The sequence below is a fragment of the Conger conger genome, chromosome 12 (assembly GCF_963514075.1).
Source record: "Conger conger chromosome 12, fConCon1.1, whole genome shotgun sequence".
Taxonomy (NCBI): domain Eukaryota; kingdom Metazoa; phylum Chordata; class Actinopteri; order Anguilliformes; family Congridae; genus Conger; species Conger conger.
Window position 1 is genome coordinate 48411994 of NC_083771.1, and position 22175 is coordinate 48434168.

The following is a 22175-nucleotide window of genomic DNA, read 5'->3' on the forward strand; positions in this document are numbered from 1 at the left end:
TTTCAAAAGTAATTTCACGTACATTCAGCTTACTTACACCCGCAAAAGGTTTTACATATAATTCTGTCAATCGTATAATTATATTATCTGTATAAGCTTTTCATCAACTACATACCAAATGTATATAAATATAAAATGATTTATTTACTTATAGAAATTGAATTAGACATTTTTTTTTAACATTGCTTGTATTACATAAAACATAATTTCTACCACTGTAATGTTTTTATTTTCCTAAATGTCTTCCCTTTCAGAACCATGGATTCCAGAACTCAAACCCCCAGCATGCAATTCAGGAGATTTCCTTCCTGTCTTCTGATTCACACTGCTGCGATTGGCCGTGTGGGTTAAACAGCCCGGATCTGAACTGTGTTTAATTTGAGAGTGCTGTTGTGCCTTTCTCTCCATTGGCAGTGTGAGACAGGGGTCCTGCCCATTTCACCGGCGGGCATTTTCTTTCTTTCAGCCAGGCACGGTTACTGATCAGGGTGGGGCAGAGGTCTCGGGTTCAAGCTTTTGAGTCCATGACTTCTTTTCCTGGTTTGTCGGGTAACGGGGCTGTGAGCCAAGGATGGGGGTGGCTTATGACATGGGTTGTGTGAAAAGAACTGACCAATCAGAACCCTCCTCACATCTCTGTGAAAAGAAAAGCACCAATGACAAAGCTAAATGAAAACGAACAAAAAGGCAGTTCAGGCTCCCTTTCCGCGTGCGTTCCGTCCGATTGGTCCGCGGCTTTTCAAGTACAGGGAAACCCCAGCAGGTCTCTGATTGGTCGGTTCTCGCCGCGTGTCAGAGCCCCAGTGGGCGTGTCCCCAGGCCCCGGGGGGGGGGAGGGGGCCCCGGCACGCGGGCCGGACCCCCCCTACAGCAGCCGGATCAGCACCCTCATGCGCAGGTTCTCCCCCAGCTCCCCGGAGAGGTAGTCCCGGTCCCTGCGGTCCTCCAGCTCCCGCAGCTGGGCGTGGCTGTACAGCGGGCGGCTGGTGACCTCCAGCGCGTAGGCCCCCGGCCGGGCCCCCCCGCGGGTGGCGTGCAGGTAGCTCAAGCCCCGGCGCTGCTGGATGCGGAAGGCCCCCGCCGCGTTGCCGGCGGTGATGGTGTAGGACACGTGATTGGCCAGCGGTTTGAGGGCGGGCACCAGCTCCAGGATGTGCTCCTTGGGGTCGAGCTGCGAGGCGTTCAGCGTCAGCGACACGGCCGCGTCCACGCTGGCCAGGCTCACCTGCCGCTCCCGCTGCTCCTGCGCGGGGGAGGGGGGCAGACCCCGATTACGCACCGTCCCAAAGCCCAAACCTACCCGCCCTACAGACCCCAATTACTCACCGTCCCAAAGCCCAAACCCACCCGCCCTACAGACCCCAATTACTCACCGTCCCAAAGCCCAAACCTACCCGCCCTACAGACCCCAATTACTCACCGTCCCAAAGCCCCAACCTACCCGCTTTAACATCCCAAAGGCCAAACCTACCCGCCTTAACGTCCCAAAGCCCAAACCTACCCGCCTTAATGTCCCAAAGCCCAAACCTACCCGCCTTAACATCCCAAAGGACAATAGCTAACTTCCACCAACACTTAGAAACTTCACCATGAACATTAGCCAACATTTGCCCAACACATTGAAAATTTTTCTGTTCACTACAAACTAGTGTTAGTCAACCGTTTCAAAAGGTAGTATGTGGTGAACAAAAATGGCTGCTGACAGGAACACCAAGAGAACAAAAGTTGACAATCATTTGACTTTTATAATACACTTTAATCAATCTAATATAAATCCCAGGTAAGCAGCTAATCAACTAACTAGCATCATTAGACAAAAGCTTCTCTCTCCCTCTCCCTCAACAACAGAGCCCCAAATTATTTTAACAATTATTTTAAGAAAATAGCACATGGACACAACACTAGAGCTAGTCTGGGAAATGTAGCCCTCCACAAGCACAGGACAAAGAGAGGAGGAGTATCTTATCTATGCTGGTGCTGTAGAGTGGAACAAACTGCCTCTCCATAAAAGAAGTTGAAAGTGCACAGTTTTTTAAAACAAGGATCAGGAGACTGTTATTTAGCGACCTTCAAGTATAAGCTATGTGTCCGATGATGTAATATGATATGTGGATGTATTTCTCAACTCATGATGTATTGTTTAACTATTGTACTTGTATTATTGTATTATTGCATTATTGCACTCGTATTTTATAGTATAATTGCTCAAAGCACTCTAAACATCTGCCTGTCTCCACTTGGACAGCAGGGACAACGATGGAAATAAGTCTTGGACTGTTCATCTTTTATCCCTGACAATGCAGACACACACTGTATGTTCTTTTACATTACATTACATTATTGGCATTTGGCAGACGCTCTTATCCAGAGCGACATACAGTTGATTAGACTAAGCAGGAGACAATCCTCCCCTGGAGCAATGCAGGGTTAAGGGCCTTGCTCAAGGGCCCAACAGCTGTGCGGATCTCATTGTGGCTACACCGGGATTACAACCACCGACCCTGTGTGTCCCAGTCCTTTACCTTAACCACTACACTACAGGCCGCCTGTCTTTTATACTTATGTATTGCCTTGGTCAATAAATGAAATGAAGTGAGACTCTGACCTGGGGGGGCTCGGTCTGGTTGGCTCCCCTCCTCCGGCGGCCGCTCTTCCGGGCGTGGCCGTTGAGCTGGCAGTCGTAGCAGGCCTCTGGGGACAGGTCGTTCTCCTCCTCCACCTCCTCCCCCCGGCCCGGCCGCGGGGGTGTGAAGCGCCCCTTCCAGAACCCCAGACCCGACACACAGTGGCTGGGGCAGACAGAGCCGAAACCCGAAATCAGAGAGAGCGGACCCCCCACAACCCTACCGTGTCTCCAAGTCCAGTATTTTCTTCTATTTTTGACACAATACGAGTATATAATATGTTCAAAAATATAATTCATTTTAATTTCCCTTGTTTGGTACGTTTCAGCATAACAGAATATACAATCTTAGCACACTGGAGTTTATCATGCTGGTGCTAACTCGCTATCCGCTGATCCAGGACCAGTGCTAAAGCTTATCACGCTAGCGCTAATCCGCTAATCAGAGTTCATCCCGCTAACGCTAATCCGCTAACGACGGCTCCAGACCAGCGAGCCCTTCGCAGTAGCAGCAGTAGCAGTAGCAGTAGCAGCAGTAGTAGTAGCAGCAGCAGTAGTAGCAGTAGCAGCAGCAGTAGCAGCAGTAGTAGTAGCAGCAGCAGCAGCAGCAGTAGCAGCAGTAGTAGTAGTAGTAGTAGTAGTAGCAGTAGCAGTAGCAGCAGCAGCAGCAGCAGTAGCAGCAGTAGTAGTAGCAGCAGCAGCAGCAGCAGTAGCAGCAGTAGTAGTAGCAGCAGCAGTAGTAGTTGTAGTAGTAGCAGCAGTAGTAGTAGCAGTAGCAGTAGCAGCAGCAGCAGTAGCAGTAGTAGCAGCAGCAGCAGCAGCAGCAGTAGCAGCAGTAGCAGCAGCAGCAGCAGCAATAGCAGTAGCAGTAGCAGTAGCAGCAGTAGCAGCAGCAGCAGCAGTAGTAGTAGTAGCAGTAACACTAGCAGCAGTAGCAGTAGCAGTAGCAGTAGCAGTAGCAGTAGCAGCAGTAGCAGTAGCAGTAGTAGTAGCAGTAACACTAGCAGCAGTAGCAGCAGTAGCAGTAGCAGTAGTAGCAGCAGCAGCAGCAGTAGCAGCAGCAGTAGCAGTAGCGCTCACCCCTGGCCGACGCGGTAGTAGCCGGGCGGGCAGCCGCACAGGTAGCCCCCCTCGGTGTTGGAGCAGCCGTAGCTGCAGGGGTTGTGCTGAGAGGAGCACTCGTCCACGTCCTCACAGCCGCTGGCCTCCGGGTCGAAGGCGTAGCCGGACGGGCAGGCGCACCTGAAGCTGCCCAGCGTGTTGTAGCAGGAGGCCGAGCCACAGCTGCCCGGCAGGGAGCACTCGTTCTCATCTGCAGGAGGGGGGAGAGTATTCACTTAAACCATCTCTGGCTCTACTGCATGACCTGGTGCACTCGTTCTCATCTGCAGGGGGGGGGGAGAGTATTCACTTAAACACATCTCTGGCTCTACTGCATGACCTGGTGCACTCGTTCTCATCTGCAGGGAGGGGGGAGAGTATTCACCTAAACCTTCTCTGGCTCTACTGCATGACCTGGTGCACTCGTTCTCATCTGCAGGGAGGGAGGAGAGTATTCACTTAACCCATCACTCTACTGCATGACCTGGTGCACTCGTTCTCATCTGCAGGGAGGGGGGAGAGTATTCACTTAAACCATCTCTGGCTCTACTGCATGACCTGGTGCACTCGTTCTCATCTGCAGGGAGGGAGGAGAGTATTCACTTAAACCATCTCTGGCTCTACTGCATGACCTGGTGCACTCGTTCTCATCTGCAGGGAGGGGGGAGAGTATTCACTTAAACCATCTCTGGCTCTACTGCATGACCTGGTGCACTCGGTCTCATCTGCAGGGAGGGGGGAGAGTATTCACTTAAACCATCTCTGGCTCTACTGCATGACCTGGTGCACTCGTTCTCATCTGCAGGGAGGGGGGAGGGGGACATTAGGCCCTGTAACACTCCTCTACATGACCTGACAAACCGTTTTTCAACTTAACAAAAAACAAATCAAACTCATTTCTACATCTCATGCGGTTTCTAACTCATTCTGCCTGCATGTTCTGCTGACAGAAATACCTTGAAAAATATTTAAAGCAACCTGTCTTTTTCTGAGCAAAAAACTGTGCTGAGAAAAAACCCAGAATGGCTCTGTTTTTATTTCAGTCCATATTCCAGATTTGGGAGGGTTCAGGGTTTTACTCAGGGCAGTTATCCAGCTAACTCTGTAATCCTGCTTTGTGGGTTTGTGCTGTTCGGCTTCCCATCCTCCAGAGGGCGCTGTTGTTCTGAATGTGAGTGATAAACGGTGAGCTCTCTCCCTCCAGCACATCGCCTGGCTCCCAACAGAATAACAACACCCCTGACCACGGGCAGGAAACGGTTCTGCTCGTAAAAACAAAATGGTCCTTAGGACGGGTGTGATTTCCCTGCTCCCGCCCAAAACACCTCTGCAGTGGGCTGTCTCCCAAACGGCGGCGCGCTCTTCGCTAAATTAAGCCTCCGTGCGCTTTTTCTACCTCCAAGCTAGGAAACCCGTAACGTCATCAGAAGGTTTCTGCCCACAGTGGAGCAACACGGCCAAATGAGGACAAGAACCAGGTTTCACCCGTTAACCTACGGCCTGTTCTGCTGGTCCAGCAGTGGACATACAGGAGCACACAGGCGCAGGACTGGGCTGAATATGGGCAGAATTCAGCCACTAGAAACTGATGAGAAGTGGACATCAGAGTGTTTGCATGATGGGGGGGTGGGGGGGTTTGGGGGATATGAGACTCACACACACACTGGTTTTGGGGGATAAGAGACTCACACACACTGGTTTTGGGGGATAAGAGACTCACACACACTGGTTTTGGGGGATAAGAGACTCACCCACACACTGGTTTTGGGGGATTGGAGACTCACCCACACACTGGTTTTGGGGGATTGGAGACTCACCCACACACTAGTTTTGGGGGATGAGAGACTCACCCACACACTGGTTTTGGGGGATGAGAGACTCACACACACACTGGTTTTGGGGGATAAGAGACTCACACACACTGGTTTTGGGGGATAAGAGACACACACACTGGTTTTGGGGGATAAGAGACTCTCCCACACACTGGTTTTGGGGGATGAGAGACTCACACACACTGGTTTACGGGGATGAGAGACTCACACACACTGGTTTTGGGGGATAAGAGACTCTCCCACACACTGGTTTTGGGGGATGAGAGACTCACCCACACACTGGTTCCACTGGTAGTGCTGGGTGTAGCCCTGGGGGCAGGTGCAGCGGTACCCCCCCATCATGTTCTGACAGCCGTGCTGACAGCGGTGGTGACTGCTGGAGCACTCATCCACATCTGGGGGGGCAGAGAGAGAGAGAGGGAGGGAGGGAGGGAGGGAGGGAGGGGGCAGAGAGAGGGAGGGAGGGAGGGAGGGAGGGAGGGAGGGGGTAGAGAGAGGGAGAGAGAGGGAGGGGGCAGAGAGAGAGAGAGAGAGGGGGGGCAGAGAGAGGGAGGGAGAGAGGGTCAGCAGGTCAGAGCAGTGCATTGCAGTACTACAGTACTTTACAGCAGAGCTACAACCATGCAAACAAAACAAATTCTGAACAACCTCCTGTCGATTCATATTTCTTTCTCTTAAGTTCTTTCTTAAGAATTGTCTTACCCCATTGGCAAACCATGAAATAGAGTAAAACTCTCATCTTCTCGTTTTATTTGGGAAATAAGTAACAGAAATACAATTTTGAGTTTAAATATAAGACAGAACAGAATGAGAAATTCTCACCAGATAATGAATAATCCCTGTTTTAGGGGCAGCAGTGTAAATAATCTTTAGTTCTGAACAGGATTTAATGAGAAGTAATCTCAACTTTGTAGCCCTGGTTCTTAAACCCAATTTAGATCAAAAGCTTGCTTCATGACAGCGGACGAAGCAAGAATTTAAAGTTTTCCGAAAGAAAAGCAAAAGTAAGAATGTTACTGAGAACAGGCCGCACAGCGCACATCAAAATGACAGTTAACGGATTTAAACGACCGTTTCCATAGCAACAGATCAGCGGCCGGTTGAGCAGACACGTCTGCTCCTTAACTCCGTTCTCAAGCTTGACACGTGGAATCTCCAACACTACAGCATCTGTCAGGAGATGGTTCTCACACTCGGTCATTAAGTTCTCCTTCAACAACCTTCTCTGCGGATGATATTTTGACGCGAGTTTCCACTGCGGGTTTGGAGCAAGCGGTCGAAATTGGGCCTGGCTTCCGAAGCTCAGTTCTGGGTCATGCTGAGAGACGTTTGGGGCGGTGCCGTACCATCGCAGTGCAGTCCAGAGGCATCCAGGTTGAACCCTCGCTGGCATTCGCAGGAGAAACTTCCCGGGGAGTTCTGACAGATCCCCTTATCCCCACAGAGAGAGGGCTCTGATGCACACTCGTTATTATCTGAGAGAGAGAGAGGGAGAGGAGAGAGAGGGGGGAGAGGGAGAGAGAGGGGGGGGAGAGAGAGGGAGAGAGAGGGGGGGAGAGAGGGAGAGAGAGGGGGGGAGAGAGAGGGAGAGAGAGGGGGGGAGAGAGAGGGAGAGAGAGGGGGAGAGGGAGAGAGGAGAGAGAGAGAGGGAGAGGGAGAGAGGGAGAGAGAGAGGGAGAGAGAGGGAGAGAGAGAGAGGGGGAGAGAGGGAGAGAAAGGGGGGGGGGAGAGAGAGGGGGAGAGGGGGAGAGGGGGGAGAGAGAGAGGGGGAGAGGGAGAGAGAGAGAGGGGGAGAGTAAGAGAGAGAGAGAGGGAGAGGGAGAGGGAGAGGGAGAGAGAGAGGGAGAGAGAGAGGGGGAGAGGGAGAGAGAGAGGAGGGAGAGAGAGAGGGAGAGGGGGAGAGAGAGAGAGAGGGGGGGAGAGAGGGAGAGGGAGAGAGAGAGAGAGAGAGGGGAGAGGGAGAGGGGGAGGGGGAGAGAGAGAGGGAGAGAGAGGGGGGGAGAGAGAGAGAGGGAGAGTAAGAGAGGAGAGAGAGGAGAGGGGGGAGGGAGAGGGAGAGAGAGAGGGAGAGGAGGAGAGAGGGAGAGGGAGAGAGAGGGGGGGAGTGAGGGAGAGGGAGAGGGAGGGGGGGAGAGAGAGAGAGGGAGAGTAAGAGAGGAGAGAGAGGAGAGGGGGGGAGGGAGAGAGAGAGAGAGAGGGAGAGAGAGGGGGGGAGGGGGGAGAATGAGAACCAAAACATAAGTCAGTCTTCACAAGTAGTTTAGACACTTTTAATCTCCGGGGAAAGGGGGCGGAAAGAGAGATGAAAAAGCAGGTGACTTATGATAATTTCACTTGTCTTAAAAACACTAGCTTTAAGTTACTTCTCCCTTGACACGGCAAGACTTAAGACATTCAAGACTTATTGAAATGAAGTCCGTGTTCCCAGTGCCTACGTCATAGTTTCCCAGATTACACACAGTAGCATCTGTGGTTAACTGCTCATATTTTATCTGAGAATCGCCTCAGGTGAACTTGAAAATGTGTCCATGTTCTTGATATTTTCCAACAATTCTTTAGAAATATGTGTGCCTCTCTGGATAGCTTGCTCTGATAGTTGCCCTCCGTGTCCCTGTGTGAACGAGGACATGGTGTTCTGTGTCTGCGGGTCTCTTTCCACTCCTGCTTCCAATAACTTCTGCAACGGTTTGCCAGCACATTGTGAAAAAGATTCCTAGAATTACTCTTGGCAAACGGGCCCCCGTAGACATTTTATAAACATCTACTGTAGCGTTAGCAACCCAAAGCCAACCACAATACCCCGTGGGCTATCCGACCGAAAACACAATTACACAGACTAATGCAAATATATCACATCACAACTGGATGCTTGGCTTGCAATCATTTGGCACGGCTTTGTAAGTAGTCTGTTAAATATGTCAATGAATTCCAATGTCTGCTGAGGGAACACTAAAGCCTAAGTTTAAGTTGAACACAATGCACTTTGTGCCTCAGATTTAAACTGTTTTATTGTTTAAATCAACAGATGATGTTACTAAGCACTGGTGATGAATCTGAACTTCGTGACTGACAAGACAATGTGGTGTTTAGATTGAATACGGACCCCAAACAACTGACATAACTGTGCATTTGTAGAAACACCCAGTAGCATTCTATAAATGTCAATTTTTGAGCGTTTGTATGCACAGTGTCTGTGTAATTCACCAATGTAGGCGGTGTCTGTGTGTGCGATATTCACCGATGCAGGCTGTATGTGTGTGTGTGTGTGTGTGTGTGTGAGTGTGTGTGTGTGTGATATTCACCAATGCAGGCTGTATGTGTGTGTGTGTGTGTATATGAGTGTGTGTGTGATACTCACCGATACAGGCTGTGTGGTGCTGGGTGAATCCTGGGGGACACTTGCAGGTGAAGCCCCCGATGGTGTTCACACACAGGAACTGACAGTTGTGCCTCTTCGTCTGACACTCATCCAGATCTGAGCAGCAGAGAGAGGAAACGCACACACACTGGAGTTAGAGGAACACACACACACACACACACACACACTCACACACACACACACTCACACACACACTCACACACACACACACTCACACACACACTCACACACACACACACACACACACACACACACTCACACACACACACACTCACACACACACTCACACACACACACACTCACACACACACACACACACTCACACACACACACACACACACACACTCTCACACACACACACACACACACACACACACACACACACACACACACACACACACTCACACACACACACACTCACACACACACACACACACACACACACTCACACACTGAACACACTTACCTGCTGGAGCCAAATACTGAGAGACAGACTGCAGATTGCTTCACAAAGACCTTACACTCTACTAAGTTCTGTCTTAAAGAAACATGATGCAACTAAATTTGTAGGCGACACAACACTGTAACATAACTGTGAACGGCAACGGTAAGTCACGTGGGATAAAAGGTCTACAGAATCTCCCTCTCACAGCGTAGACCGCAGCCTCAGAGAGAGAGGTCTACAGAATCTCCCTCTCACAGCGTAGACCGCAGCCTCGGAGAGAGAGGTGCGTTTTTTCTCCCAGGTACCTTTGCAGGTGCGCCCATCTTCCTGAAGGAGGTATCCTCTGGGGCAGGAGCAGGAGTAGCTGCCCTCCGTGTTCTTACAGATGAAGTTGCAGGGCTTCGGGGACATGCCGCACTCGTCCACATCTGGCAACCCAACAAACACACTCAAATAATGTGGGCTTTTATCACACGTCTGGCAACCCAACAAACACACTCAAATAATGTGGCCATTTATCACACGTCTGGCAACCCAACAAACACACTCAAATAATGTGGCCTTTTTAATTGCATGTCTAGCAACTGAAAAAACACACTCAAATTAAGTGTTTTTTTTTTTTAATCACACGTCTGGCACCCGAACAAACACACTTACTTAGACAATGTGGGTTTTTATCATACATATAACTTAAAAAAGACTCCCCAAAAAACAGGAAAATAAAAAACGGGGGGGGGGTTTGAGTCCTACCTGCACAGGAGGTGCCCGTGATGTCAGCGGTATAGCCGGTCTTGCAGTGGCACCTGAACGACCCCATGGTGTTGATGCAGCGCCCGTTAGTGCACAGGTCGGGCATGACCTTGCACTCATCGATGTCTGGAGGTCAGAGGTCAGAGGTTAAACAGGCAGTTAACACAGACCATACATCAGGGATCAGCAACTCTGGCCCTCCAATCCAAATCCAGCCCTGGTTTTCTTTTCTCCTGGGTAATTAGTGCTGCTGATTGGCCAGACTGACTTCACACCTGACTCCCAGGTAAAGGGAGGGTGGACACACCTGACTCCCAGGTAAAGGGAGGGTGAACACACCTGACTCCCAGGTAAAGGGAGGGTGAACACACCTGACTCCCAGGTAAAGGGAGGGTGAACACACCTGACTCCCAGGTAAAGGGAGGGTGGACACACCTGACTCCCAGGTAAAGGGAGGGTGAACACACCTGACTCCCAGGTAAAGGGAGGGTGAACACACCTGACTCCCAGGTAAAGGGAGGGTGATCACACCTGACTCCCAGGTATAGGGAGGGTGAACACACCTGACTCCCAGGTAAAGGGAGGGTGAACACACCTGACTCCCAGGTAAAGGAGGGTGAACACACCTGACTCCCAGGTAAAGGAAGGGTGAAAAACCAGCCGTTCTCAGCCCTCGAGGACCATGAATTGATGATCTCTGGTCATAACAAGACTGCCAGCTTTGTCATCACAACCTGCCAAGTCTGCCACTGCTGCCAACTCTGCATTCTGATTGGCTGGGTCAGATGTCTGATTGACATCTACAGCCTCACCAATGGCGTTGGCCATCTGGTCTGTATGTAGAACATCATATGTACGAACAACATATAAATCTATTTAAAAGAATCTACCTGGTGCACATCTGGTATAAGGTGCTTGCTGTACACATCATTGGCTAGCCATATGGTGTGTGTGTGTGTGAGTGTGAGTCTGTGTGTGTGTGTGAGTGTGTAAGTGTGTATATAACTGTCTGACTATGCGCATATATAACTGTGTCTGACTGTGTGCCTATATAATGTTGTGTGAGTGTGTGTGTGTGTGTGTGTGTGTGTATGTGTGTGTAACACAGGAGATAATTAAAGACCCATCAGCCCTAAGGCCCCAGTAGCGCTCCGTTAAGATGTTACGGTTAGCCTGTGTTAAACTCTGTGAAAGGGCCGGGTGATCCAGCGGACCTCACCGGTGCCGTCGGTGGTGTAGCCCCGCCCGTGGGGGCAGAGCTTCCTGTAGTGGGCGGAGCCCGGCAGGGGGCAGAGGTCGCACTGGTTGCCCCAGCCCCGCCCCCCGTCACAGCAGCACTCAGACTTAGTGGAGAGGCTGCGGCTGCTGGAGGACATCTGGCACATGGTCTGCAGCACCTCGAAGAAGCAGAAGGCCTCCCTGTAGTCTAACACACACACCACACCGTTATACACACACCGTTATACATACACACACACACACACACACACACACACCGTTACACACACACACACACACACACACCGTTATACACACACACACACACACACCGTTACACACACACACACACACACACACCGTTACACACACACACACACCGTTATATACACACACACACACACACACACACACCGTTACACACACACACACCGTTATACACACACACACACACACACACACACACCGTTACACACACACACACCGTTATACACACACACACACACACCGTTATACACACACACACACACACACACACACACACACACACACAGACACCGTTATACACACACACACACACACACATACTCACACACACACACACCGTTACACACACACACACACACACCGTTATACACACACACACACACACACCGTTATACACACACACACACACACACACCGTTATACACACACACACACACACCGTTATACACACACATACACACACACACACACCGTTATACACACACACACACACACACACACACACACACACCGTTACACACACACACACACACACACACCGTTATACACACACACACACACACCGTTATACACACACACACACACACACACATCGTTACACACACACACACACACACACACTGTTATACACACACACACACTGTTATACACACACACACACACACACATACACCGTTATACACACACACACACACACACACACCATTATACACACACACACATACACACACACCATTATACACACATACACACACACATACACCGTCATACACACACGCACACACACACACACCGCTATACACACACACACACACACACATATACACCGTTATACACACACACACACACACACACACCGTTATACACCGTTATACACACACACACACACACACACACCGTTATACACACACACACACACACACACACACACACACTCACACACACACACACACACACAGTTACACACACACACAGTTATATACACATACACACACACACACACACACAGTTATATACACATACACACACACACACACACACACACAGTTATATACACACACACACCGTTAGATGTAGATGTAGATGTAGATGTATATATACACACAGACACACCCAGATACACACAGACATATAAACACAGTGTCAAACACATGCATGTTTTCCATTTCACCATTACCTCAGAATTTTTCTCACATTAAATATCATGTTTTTTGGTACGTGGCTGTAGATAAGAGCAGAGCAGTCACAGGTCTGGTCACCATAGCTACACTCTACAGCTCTCACTCCATTGGTTGTGTGAGGGTGTGAGGGTGTGGGTGTGATTGATTGACAGCCGTCGTCGTGGAGACGGGCGCTCTCACCGAGGCAGCGTGTGCGCGTGGTGTCGCCACGGAAACCCTCGCCGCAGTCACAGGTGTAGCTGCCCGCCGTGTTCACGCACTGGCCATTCTCACAGACCCCCGGGCGCGTGCGACACTCGTTCTCGTCTGCGGGGCGGGGCGGGGCGGGGCGGGGGAACAGGGGTTAGAGAACGGAAGGCTGCAGGTTCACTTCCAAATGGGGTACAGCAAGAACCTCAACCTGTAGCACTTCTCCATACATTCAGCTTCCATCACACATGGTGTAAATGTCAATAACCAATAAGTGCATCTGCTGAAATAGGGATGATCAAATCTGACCCTCAAATCCAAATCCAGCCCTGGTTCTCTTCCCGCCTTGGTAACTAACTGTGGAGTTAGTGCTGCTGATTGGCCAGACTGGCTGCACACCTGACGCCCAGGTAAAGGGAGGGTGGAAAACAATTCATGCTCCTCCAGGACTGCAATTTGGCTAAATGCTAGTGATGTAAACAGCGGCACACTCAGGGCTGAACCTCTTGTAAAATTTTCTTTTCTTGTTTCTTAAAATAAGACTTTTTTTATAAGCTTGGGGAACCCTGCGTGACATCTGTCAGCCATGTTTTCCAGGGAAACTGAAAGTAATAGAAAGTAATAGCATTCCAAACATTTTCTTTGAAGAGAAATAATGTTGTAATGAGCGGTAGTTTATATGCGCTCAGTGACAGAATTAGAGGTGGTATTTTAGTGCCGTAAAGAATCCTTTTAAGATTCTGACTCATGTGGGTTTCTGGAAGTTACTGGTTCACAGAAGAATGAAAAGCACAGGACACTGTAAAACAGCCTGTCTTAGTAAACAAGTCTTATAATGCGGTTTAAAGTCTTTGTTAGTTTTCTCTCCAGTAGAAAATATCAACTTGTTTTAAGTTACTTGTTAAGATCGAGTGACATAATTATCCTGAATAAAAAGCCCCTAGAAATCCTAGAAAAGTGAGCTTAGCTGCAGGAAAATGGCATATGCGAAAAACACATTGAAACAAAACAAACACTTCACAACATATGGAAAAATACACAAATTGGAGTGGCATTTTCAGAAGCTGCGATTAAAAAACTAACTATTGACAGAGGTGCAAAATCCAAGTTCAGAAAGTAGTATTCTGTTACAGTCACCTGGATTTACTAATTAGCCCAATTCTTCAGCCAGGAGGTAGAACTAATGGGTGAAACAAGCTGACTGAGTTCATGGATGGAAGAAACGCAAGGCAGGACTTTTACTTTCTGACCCCTGGACTTCCCTGAGTAACAGTGATTGACGGTGCTCGTGAAGGGGGGGGCTCACCCTGGCAGCCCTCGTCGTCCGGGCGACGCACCATCCCGGGGGGGCACACGCACATGAAGGTGCCGATGAGGTTCTTGCAGGTCATGCCCCGCGCCTCGCAGTCGTGGAGCCCCTCCGAACACTCGTCCAGGTCTGCAGACAAACCCACAACACAGGGTCAGCGCAAGTCCCAAGGACACGACATTACGTACACAACATTACAGACACGACATTACGTACACGACATTACGTACACGACATTACGTACACGACATTATGGACACGACATTACGTACACGACATTACGGACACGAAATTACGTACACGACATTACAGACACGACATTACGTACACGACATTACGTACAGGACATTACGTACACGACATTACGTACAGGACATTACGGACACGACATTACAGACACGACATTACGTACACGACATTACAGACACGACATTATGGACACGACATTACGTACACGACATTACGGACACGAAATTACGTACACGACATTATGTACAGGACATTACGTACAGGACATTACGTACATGACATTACAGACATGACAATACATACATGACATTACGTACACAACATTACGGACACGAAGCTCTCCGCACAAAATGCGGCCTGATGAGGGCGTGTTGGAGGGCGCAGTCCGCCTGAAATGAACGTCTTATTTACGAAGGCTACAGATCATTACACAGTCAGCGAATGGGACTGCCTACGAACCGCATTTTTAAACATAGCAGTTAAAACAGGTGCTTAGTGCAGGCATCTTCACTGCATGTGATTCTTGTTGCAAAGATTATTTCAGTGCACCTTTGACGCCTAGAGCGGTGTCTCCATCTTGCGCCTCGGTTTACGCTTGCTCTACAGAGGCAGAGAAATTTCATGCACAATCTGTAGAAATACTGTGTGTTATCTGTAAGGTGAGGTCTCTCAGACAGGGCAGGTGAGGTCTCTCAGACAGGGCCAGGTGAGGTCTCTCAGACAGGGCCAGGTGAGGGGTGAGACAGGGCAGGTGAGGTGTGAGACAGGGCAGGTGAGGTCTCTCAGACAGGGCCAGGTGAGGGGTGAGACAGGGCAGGTGAGGTGTGAGACAGGGCAGGTGAGGTCTCTCAGACAGGGCCAGGTGAGGGGTGAGACAGGGCAGGTGAGGTGTGAGACAGGGCAGGTGAGGTCTCTCAGACAGGGCAGGTGGGCTCTCTCAGACAGGGCCAGGTGAGGTCTCTCAGACAGGGCCAGGTGAGGTCTCTCAGACAGGCCAGGTGAGGTCTCTCAGACAGGGCCAGGTGAGGTGTGAGACAGGGCAGGTGAGGTGTGAGACAGGGCAGGTGAGGTGTGAGACAGGGCAGGTGAGGGGTGAGACAGGGCAGGTGAGGTGTGAGACAGGGCAGGTGAGGTGTGAGACAGGGCAGGTGAGGTCTCTCAGACAGGGCAGGTGGGCTCTCTCAGACAGGGCCAGGTGGGCTCTCTCAGACAGGGCAGGTGAGATCTCTCAGACAGGGCAGGTGAGGTCTCTCAGACAGGGCCAGGTGGGCTCTCTCAGACAGGGCAGGTGAGATCTCTCAGACAGGGCAGGTGAGATCTCTCAGACAGGGCAGGTGAGGTCTCTCAGACAGGGCAGGTGGGCTCTCTCAGACAGGGCAGGTGGGCTCTCTCAGACAGGGCAGGTGAGGTGTGAGACAGGGCAGGTGAGGTCTCTCAGACAGGGCCAGGTGGGCTCTCTCAGACAGGGCAGGTGAGATCTCTCAGACAGGGCAGGTGGGCTCTCTCAGACAGGGCAGGTGGGCTCTCTCAGACAGGGCAGGTGAGATCTCTCAGACAGGGCAGGTGGGCTCTCTCAGACAGCGCAGGTGGGCTTACCCTGACACATCCTCCCGTCGGCTCTCAGGGTGTACCCGCCGGGGCAGATGCACTCGTAGGCGCCGAAGGTGTTCACGCAGCGGAACGCACAGATCAGAGGGTTCTGACCGCACTCGTTAATATCTGAGAATACAGACACACGCACAGTTAGGGCCTGTCCACACCGATAACTATAACTACAACAATAATGATAAATATAAACCATAACTATAACCATAACTCTAACAGTCAATATAACCATAACTATAACCTAACTATAACGATAATGATGTGAATATCCACACATGAACAATAATGCTCTGCCTCTCAGACATGTCATCTGCCATTATGAAGGAGACACATGACACATAATGAATTCATAATTACACATTAGAGTACTAGCACATGTGATCTGACTGGGCCAATCGGGACACTCTCTGGGAAGAGCATAGCTCACACAGACCAATCGGATCAGCCTACCCTCGCAGGTCATCATGGGCCCCGGCTCGAACCCGTCCTCACAGTTACACTCGAACCCCCCAACCACGTTGGAGCAGGTCCCGTTCCCACAGGGGTTCCCCACCAGACACTCGTCCGCATCTGTCAGGGGCGGAGGAACAGCGCACAGCCGTGTTACACGGGGAACGATCCACACAGCTTCACACAAGCCAATACACGTGGTGTTTCACACACAGAGCAGTTTCTACATGTTTCTACAACATACATGTTATATCATGAACACAATTGACTGTTGATTCACATACATGTTCCAGCATGAATACGTCTTCACAGAATAGTACGCCTGACGGCAAATTCACACTCATGTGACGCTCCTGTGCCATTTCCCACCAGCTACCGATGCATCCTTTCTCCACGTGCTGCCATGCAAAGCCTCCAGACTTTAAAAGCGAAGGACTAAAACTCTCTGCTGAATTAAAAATAGAAGCCCCCAAAGTCCTGCTTGTGTTCTTATTTTCACTTAAATTTCCTTGACTGGATCCCCTTAAACAGTTTAGTATTGTACATTCTGGGCTGTGTGAAATTCACTTTACAAAAGCCGAAAGATTACTGGGGCCCAGGGCGCAAAGACAGAATGTAATTGAGCATTTATGGAGCAACAAAACTGTTATGAAAACAAAGTGAGCGGATGTTTTAAGTGAGCCACCCACATTCTACAGAGAGTTGAAAAGTGCTGTTTGTTCAGTTTGTGCGTACACTGGGTATGGTCAGAGATACTTGTCGGTATGTGTTGTCATTGTGAGGTTTATGCTGTTGGTGGATTAACTGCAGTGTGCTTAGCAGGAGTTTAGACCACAAGTTTAAACCTTGAGACCACAGAACTGCATACAAACTGGAACAGCTATCCAATGTCGTGGTATAGGGATTAGCTGGTCCAGGTACTATATGATGTAAACTGATGGTCTAGGGGTTTGACGAGTTTGACTCAATGTATATGCCTCAGCATAATGTTTTTTGTGTTGTTGAGAGGAATATTCATCAAGTTCAATATGCATACAGAAGGTGAACAGGACCCCAAGGGTACTGAGTGAGATGCCTACACAGCTGATAAACAGGACCCAGCAGGCAGTGAGTGAGACGCCCGTACAGCAGAGGAACAGGACCCTGCAGGCAGTGAGTTAGACGCCCATACAGAGGAACAGGACCCTGCAGGCAGTGAGCTGGACGCCCGTACAGAGGAACAGGACCCTGCAGGCAGTGAGTTAGACGGCCGTACAGAGGAACAGGACCCTGCAGGCAGTGAGTTAGACGCCCGTACAGAGGAACAGGACCCTGCAGGCAGTGAGTTAGACGCCCGTACAGAGGAACAGGACCCTGCAGGCAGTGAGTTAGACGCCCGTACAGAGGAACAGGACCCACCCACGCAGCGCACTCCGGAGAAGTCCAGCGTGTATCCCATGGGGCACTCGCAGCGGAAGGACCCGTCCGTGTTGATGCAGTGGCCGTTGAAGCAGATGCCGGGGTTCTCCACGCACTCGTTCAGATCTGGGGGTTCAAGAGACACACGGGGTCCTCTCTCACTGCTGCTCACACACTGAACACACACATCCCTGCTGCCATGGGCTGACAACAGATCTCCATGCTGTGATTGGCTAAAAAGAGTATAGCACTTTGAGATGTAAAGGCTTGCAGGTTCCCCCGCTGGACTGTGGCACAAAAATATCTTATTTTATATCTTATCTTAACTTATTTTAGTCTTGTTCTTAGTCTTTAGTCTTAAAGTGGACCCCAGGACCGTACCTATGCGAGTGTCTCCGATCCCCGGGATAACACCGTGTCCAAACGGGCACAGATCCGCAAAGGCCACTGGAACACGAGACAAAAACAGAAAAATGAATCACACAAAGAGCATCCTCACAGCCCCCCTCCAGTGTGACGGCAGGTATGGGTACGGAGATGAAACGCAACATCCACCCCAGTGACGGATAAAAGACCCCCACACGCCCCCACACGCCCCCTCACGCCCCCACACACCCCCACACGCCCCCCTACCCTCCGTACCGTCGGTCTGCGTGGGGCACAGCTCACAGGGGTCGCCCCAGCCCTCGTGGGGCATGTTGCTGCAGCAGCACTTGGCCTTGGTGGTGTTGAAGGCCTGCGGCACGGAGCACTTCCCATTGTCAAACTGTGTGAAGCAGTAGCTCTCCCGCGTGTCTGAGAGAGAGGGGGGGAGAGGGAGGGAGGGAGAGAGGGGGAGAGAGCGGGAGAGAGAGGGAGGGAGGGAGAGAGAGAGGGAGGGAGAATTGAAAATCTTTTTTTGGGTATGCTGTAACAAAAAAACCCCACCACACTACAATCTGAGTTGAACTACAGCACAAAAAAGCGATAACTGGCTAATCCAGGAGACGATGCTACAGACACACTCAAGAGCACACACACACACACACACACTAGAGCACACACTCACACACACACACACACACACACACACACACACACACACTACACACACACACACATACACACACACACACACACACGCAGTAGGTAATGTAACGTGTAAATGCAAAATGGCGGCGTGACTGACCGAAACAGCGCCGTCCGTTCTCAGACAGGATGAAGCCGGGCTTGCAGTCGCACTGGAAGCTGCCGGGGTTGTTGACGCAGGTCCCGAACAGGCAGATGTTGGGGTCTCCCTCACACTCATTCACATCTGTGAGAGACACATCCCATAATAATAAGAGACTGAAATGAAACAATTCATGTGAGGTTAAAGTGCAGACTGTCACCTCGAATTTGAGGTCATTTACATCCATACTGGGTGATCTGTATAGGAATTACATCCCAATTGCTTCCTTGGTGCAGGTATAAGAAAGCTTTCAGTATCTAGTCCTGGTTTTAGGCTTCTGATTGCCTTTGGAGTCTGTTGATGTTTGTCAACATGAGGACCAGAGTTGTGCCAATGAAAGTCAAGGAAGCCATTATGAGGCTAAGAAAGAATTAAAATAAAAAAATAGAGACAAAGGCCCAACAATGAAGTTCCAAACAGCTTGTTTCAGTTTCAGTTTCAGTAACTATTCAGAAGAAAAATAGAGGTGGTGTATGTTTGGGATTATTGCCTTGCTGTGGGATGAAACACCTTCCAATGAGTTTGGAGGCATGAGACTGTCAGGGGGACGGACACAGTAAAAATCCTCCCAGGAGGAAACAGACTCTGTTCAGTGTGTATTGGGGGGGGCGGGGGGGGGGGGGAGTTGACACGTTTGGGGGTATTGTGGGGGTACGGGGCACGTTTGGGGGCATTGTGGGGGTACGGGGCACGTTTGGGGTATTGTGGGGGTACAGGGCACGTTTTGGGGTATTGCGGGGGTACGGGACACGTTTGGGGGTATTGTGGGGTACAGGGCACGTTTTGGGGTATTGTGGGGGCACGGGGCACGTTTTGGGGTACGGGACGCGGGCCCTCACCGATGCACTGCTCATTCTGGACGATGTAGCCGGGCGGGCAGATGCAGCGGAACGAGCCGTCCAGGTTCTGACAGGTCCCCGGCTCACAGGTCCCCGGAAAGATCACACACTCGTTTACATCTACAGGAGAGAGGGAGTTATTAAACACACACACACACACACACACACTCACATACTCTCACACACACACACACACACACACACACACTCGTTTATATCTACAGGAGAGAGGGAGTTATTAAACACACACACACACACTCACATACTCTCACACACACACTCGTTTATATCTACAGGAGAGAGGGAGTTATTAAACACACACACACACACTCACATACTCTCTCACACACACACACACACACTCGTTTATATCTACAGGAGAGAAGAGGGAGTTATTAAACACACACACACACACTCACATACTCTCACACACACACACACTTGTTTATATCTACAGGAGAGAGGGAGTTATTAAACACACACACACACACTCACATACTCTCACACACACACTCGTTTATATCTACAGGAGAGAGGGAGTTATTAAACACACACACACACACACTCACATACTCTCACACACACACACACTCACATACTCTCACACACACACACACACACACTCGTTTATATCTACAGGAGAGAGGGAGTTATTAAACACACACACACACACTCACATACTCTCTCACACACACACACACACACACTCGTTTATATCTACAGGAGAGAGGGAGTTATTAAACACTAACACACTCACACACACACTCACACACTCGTTTATATCTACAGGAGAGAGGGAGTTATTAAACACACACACACACACTCACATACTCTCACACACACACACTCGTTTATATCTACAGGAGAGAGGGAGTTATTAAACACACACACACCCACACACTCACACACTCACTTATATCTACAGGACAGAGGGAGTTATTAAACACACACACTCACATACTCTCACACACACACACACACACACTCGTTTATATCTACAGGAGAGAGGGAGTTATTACTCACTCACTCACTCACACACTCACACACTCACACACACACTCACACACTCACACACACACACACACACACACACACACACGCTGGTTTAGCTCACCCAGGCAGTTCTTGCCGTCAGCAGTGAGTTCGTATCCCTCCTCACACAGACACTGGAAGGACCCGATGTTGTTGATGCACTGACCGTTTCTACACAGCGACCCATAATGCACCCTGCACTCATCGATGTCTGAGAACACAAACACAGCATCCCATAATGCACCCTGCACTCAGCGATGTAGACAACAACAGCAGAGTTCAGTCTTGGTGCACAGAGATACTTTAAGATATACTTTATACTTTACTTCCTCCAGTAACACATTTCCAAAATGTTCCCTGAAAGTACAGTGATGTTCTATTTGGGTACAAATGAGTACCTTGTACAAGCAAAAAAAGTTTAAACTGAATTACGTATTGCTGGCTATAAATGTCATGTATAGGGAGGGCACTACTACAGTGACGAGCGTTTTTGCATTTTCATTTTTACTGTTTTTTCGTTTTCACAGGGAGCAGTAAGACAGCCCTCGGCTCCTGGGTGTAAAGAGTTCTAATCTGAGAAACTTTGTAAGTCTAACGCTAACCTGACAGAGGGGATCCATTCTGGGATCGGCATTTAACGGTTACACAGGTGGGCGTGATGACCATTACATCACACTACATTATAGACATTTGGCTGATGCTCTTATCCAGAGTGACGTACGATAAAGTGCAAATCATAACCAGGGACAAGCCAAGTATGATTCCAAGTGCTAGAGTGATCTCAAAAACTTAAACTCTTGTAGAATAATCAGATAAACTGACCAAGAAGTGGCAATAACACAGTTTTGGCAACTAGAACACTAAGAACAGTAAAATAATGACACGCCAGTGTGATCGTTACAGCATGCTTCATCGCGTGCTGCCCCCGCTTGGTGACCAGGCCCGGTCGCGACACTCACCCATGCAGTCGTTGTTGTGCGTGACCTCGAACCCGGGGTAGCACAGGCAGTTGAAGGCCCCCACCGTGTTCTTGCAGGTCCCGTTCCCGCACGGGTTGCGCACACACTCGTCCACGTCTAGCGTGAGAAACACACTCAC

General features: G+C 49.9%; 1 protein-coding gene across 1 annotated transcript in view; it reads right to left on the minus strand.

The window, feature by feature from the left end:
- Positions 1–865: 865 nt before the first annotated feature.
- The window catches only part of LOC133141633 (fibrillin-2-like), a 115497-nt gene continuing 94187 nt past the window's right edge, over positions 866–22175 (minus strand). The window contains 20 exon segments of the mRNA XM_061262197.1: positions 866–1243; positions 2606–2789; positions 3704–3935; positions 5829–5951; positions 6903–7031; positions 8915–9031; positions 9686–9808; positions 10131–10256; positions 11350–11556; positions 12977–13102; positions 14292–14423; positions 16140–16262; positions 16599–16718; positions 17997–18122; positions 18378–18443; positions 18639–18791; positions 19165–19290; positions 20046–20165; positions 21160–21288; positions 22037–22153. Coding sequence (XP_061118181.1) covers positions 866–1243; positions 2606–2789; positions 3704–3935; positions 5829–5951; positions 6903–7031; positions 8915–9031; positions 9686–9808; positions 10131–10256; positions 11350–11556; positions 12977–13102; positions 14292–14423; positions 16140–16262; positions 16599–16718; positions 17997–18122; positions 18378–18443; positions 18639–18791; positions 19165–19290; positions 20046–20165; positions 21160–21288; positions 22037–22153 — 2957 coding nt within the window.